The following is a 4039-nucleotide window of genomic DNA, read 5'->3' on the forward strand; positions in this document are numbered from 1 at the left end:
TATGACTAGTAATAATCAGATACATACAGATTAGAGACGCATGCACCAACATCTTAGTGTTATTAGCAAAAATAATGAGTTTTTGTAAGGAACAGTATATTTTAAATGAAATGGAGATCTTTTTTAAAGGTTAAAAACTCATTCAATTTTATGTCTTACAGGGTTTATACTGAGTTCAATATTGTATAACTGTATTAATTCAACTGTGAACCTAAAAATTTTATAGCCACTTTTGAAAGAGATGTATCTTTGCTCTGGAAAATGTTATTGAGTATGTTAAAGCCATAATGAAATGCTTCTAAAAATTTTTTTTAATTTTTTTAAAAAGCATATAATTCCATGGTAAAAATCTGTGTAGAATTAGAAAGTCCATTTTCGATCACCAGGAAGTGGGCACTTTGAGCATTCTATCTCCTCTGCGTTGGACTCTTAAAATAGAACTTTTTTTGGTCTTTTTGAGACAGGGTCTCCCTGTAGCCTCAGCTGTCCTGGAACTTACTATGTAGACCAGGCTGGCCTTGAACTCACAGAGATCCGCCTGCCTCTGACTCCCGAGTGCTGGGATTAAAGGCGTCCGCCACCACGCCCGGCCTAAAATAGAACGTTTTAAGAACACAGAATTTTGATGACCCGGCCATTCTTCCAACCTGCCAAATTATCTACGTTCCAACATCTGCAGTCAGCCTGTTTCCCAAGATTTCTGTTCTCTTGCCAGTTTAGAGAGAGGCCCTGCGGACTCCACTTCTCTCGGCCTGCACACTGAAGCCCGGCAGCACCCAGGGGTGTGCTGCACCCTTCGACCCCACCGAGGGGCTTTTCCCCGCCAACAGAGCCTGCCCGACCTTACATCTCCAGAATCAAACACAAGCGGGGCTTTGTCTGAACTCAAGACGTCTATTCTCGCCCAATCTGGCTGAGAACCAGACTTCCCGGGTGACATCTACAGCGGAGGACACACAACGTCTCCCCCAAGCCTGGCAGGGCTGGAAGTCGCCAAGCCAAGCCAAGCGAGTCCGCGCCGGCTGGTGCCGGGGGTGGGACGGGGGCCACAGGGACCCGAGGATCGCGCGCGCACGGAGCGCGCTGGGGACCCGTGGGGAACAGAGGGGCACCGGGGAGGGCAGAGATGGGGAAAGGGAAGCGAGGGGGACCCCGCAAGCCCAGGGAGGAAGGGGGCTTCCAGGGCTCGGTGCCTCGGGTGAGGGGTGCCGCGGGGAGGGTCCCCAGGGTCCCAGGCTGCAGGCCAGCGGGGCTGGCTGCATAGCTGCTCACCGTGCCGGGGATCGCCGCGGCCGAGGTGGGCGACGCGGGGCCGGGTGCGTCCTGCCTCCTCAGCCTGGACTTGAGACTCTTCATGGCGGGGCTCTAGGGGGTCCGAGTCCCCAGCCGGCTGCGGGATGCGAGAGCTAGGGCCGGAGCAGCAGCCGCCCGCGAGCGCGCCGGGCCCGCCCCACCTGCCACCTGGGGCCCTCGGGCCCCCTCTGTCCCCGGCCCCTCCAGCTACCAATCGGGCTCGCTGCCTGGTGGGGGTGGGGTCGGCCTCTGCCAATCGGAAACCGGGAAGGGGGCGGGACTTCCCTTTTAAACTTCTAAACACGCTTCCTCTCCCCTCCGGAGGAAAGTTGGGGAACTTGAGCTCCAGGGCGCTTGGAGTTGGGTAGCCTAACAGCCGGCAGAGGCAGAGGCGGAGGGGCCAGGCCCCAGGCCTGTGACGCCTGCACCCTGCATGGAAGAGCCTAAAGTTAGAGAGATCCAGCTTAGACTGGTTCTCATCTTCCCGGGACTCCTTTTATCTTCCCAGCCGTGCACACTTTCTAGGGTAAAATTCTCTCCCCTCCGGTCCCAGCTTACTTGCACATAAACCAGCTTTCAGGAGTACATTTCCTTCCCGGATCCTCAGGACCACAGATCTCACAGCTACACACAACTCCAGGAGCAATCAAACCTTTAAGAAACATGGTGCTACTTATGCAGATGGATTTTTAACAGGCTAGGGGCTCAGCAGTTAACAACACTTGCTGCTCTTGCAGAAGTCCTGTGTTCAGTTGCCAGCACCCTCATCAGGAGGCTCACAACCTCCTGTAACTCCAGCTCCTGGGGATCTGACACCCTCTTCTAGCCTCTGAAGGCGCGCGCGCGCGCACACACACACACAGTGTGCATACGTGCCCTCAGACACACACATACACAGAAAATAAAATAACAGAACAGAGTCGGACAGACATATAGCATAATAATTTAGGGCGCATGTTAGGTATTAAATTATTTGTTGGATAAAGAACGCACTGCTCTGGAGCGAAAGATAGAAGGGGTGCCATTAATAAATAAAAGTTCCCATGTAGCCAATGTGATAAAAGAACTTGTTCGAGAGGGAGACCTGAGTGGGAGGGGGGATCCTGGAGGAATTAGAGGAGGAAGAAGAGGGGTGAAAATTATCAGGATACACTTTATGCATATATGAAGTTCTCAAAAAATAAATTTAAAATATATTCAAATGTCCAATTTTTTAAAAAAAGTATTACATCCTTTTCCTATGGAAAACAAAATCCTGTCTCATTTTCCCATAGGAACACATTGCAGAGATAAATTCACAATAAAATTAATTCATCCTACTCAGAAATCCAGATGAATTAAAAACATTTAAGGGTGTGGTGAGACTGTCTGGCGAGCAACACCCCATAATTTGCTGTTACTATGACGGCTTCAAAAATCTTCCTTGGAGTCAGATTTTCCGGGCAAAATGTTTATTCTAGCATACATCCACCTGAAAAGACAAACAGTTCATGTTTCTAACAAAGCCTCTTTTTGTCTTAAAGGGAAGTTGCTTTCTACAAGTTCCCTTAGAGTAGCTCATGGTTCTTTTCCAAATATTGTGAGAAAAAGTTCAGAACTCTCTTGAAAAAACAGTATTCAAAGATTGTTCATCCTCAGCAAAAAGCAAATAACAAATACTTGGACAGTGGATCCGTTTGTTCTTGGTTAGATACACCCAAGAATTGTTCTTTGACCTCACCCCCACTCTCTCTGACTCTCCCACCCCACCCCTGCCTCCACCCCTGCCTTTTCCATGAAGAGCCACAGCCATGGGTTCTAGCCCTTGCACTGCCTGTGGGTGGTCAGGCTACTGCTGTGTTCTCTGCTGTGAGCAGCCAACATTACCTCATGCCTGGACTGTTGAGATGTTTCCCAGCCATTGTCCCAATATTCAGCCCTCACCTCCGCCCATCACCCACAAATTACTAATCATCACCTAAAAAGTCTTACAAAAGATTTCTCTTTGCTCAAAAACCTTCAGTTAGCATCTTAGGATGGTAGTGTAGTCTCAGCCCTCAGATGAATGAGGCAGGAGAATTATGAGTTCAAGGCCAGCCTGGGCTGCATGGCAAGACCCTTAAGAAGGAGGACGGGTGGGAGAAGAGGAGAAGGAGAAGGAAAAGAAAAAGGAGAAGGAGGAGGAAAAGGGAGAGGAGGAGGAGGTGAAGAAATAAAAATACATGAAAACCCTCCTAACTCTTTAAAACATTAGAATAAAATCTAACTTTTTAAATTTAATTTTTTATGTGTAAGAGTGTGCTGTCTGCATGTATGTAAGTGCACCCATGCATCAATGCTCGTGGAGGTCAGAAAAGGGTGTCAGATCCCCTGGTACTGAAGTTACAAATAGTTGTTAACCACCATGTGTGTGCTGGGAACCAAACCCAGGTCCTCTGCAAGAGCAGCCAATGCTCTTAACCACTGAGCCAACCCTCAAAAGCTATTTCATATTTAAGGCTTCATAAACATGGGCCCACCCTGTCTTCCATCTGGCACTTCAAGCAAATTACCCACAACCGTTCTTCAATCATGGGACCTGGTTTTCAGTGTTCACATCTTGATAGCAACAAGTAACTCCTCCAGTAGTGTTTTGTCTCTGTTCACCTAACAAATCCTGTTTTCCTGGAAGCACGGAGGCCCAAGAGTGCCCTGAGGACTGCTACACCACACGTGGGGCTGGTTACACAGCTAGAATATGCAGTTTGTAAAAATTCAGGAAATTTGT

The 4039-nt window shown here is 48.7% G+C and overlaps 1 protein-coding gene across 2 annotated transcripts in view; it reads right to left on the reverse strand.

The window, feature by feature from the left end:
- Nucleotides 1-1484, reverse strand: part of Uaca (uveal autoantigen with coiled-coil domains and ankyrin repeats) — a 98376-nt gene extending 96892 nt beyond the window's left edge. For both annotated transcript variants that reach the window (XM_017799010.2, XM_008836393.3), the window contains exon 1: nt 1273-1484. In XM_017799010.2, the coding sequence (XP_017654499.1) occupies nt 1273-1356 (84 nt within the window). In that variant the 5' untranslated portion in view covers nt 1357-1484. The remainder of the gene's footprint in view (nt 1-1272) is intronic.
- Nucleotides 1485-4039: the final 2555 nt, after the last annotated feature.

This window comes from Nannospalax galili, unplaced genomic scaffold (assembly GCF_000622305.1).
Source record: "Nannospalax galili isolate Female #2095 unplaced genomic scaffold, S.galili_v1.0 scaffold54, whole genome shotgun sequence".
Classification (NCBI taxonomy): Eukaryota; Metazoa; Chordata; class Mammalia; order Rodentia; family Spalacidae; genus Nannospalax; species Nannospalax galili.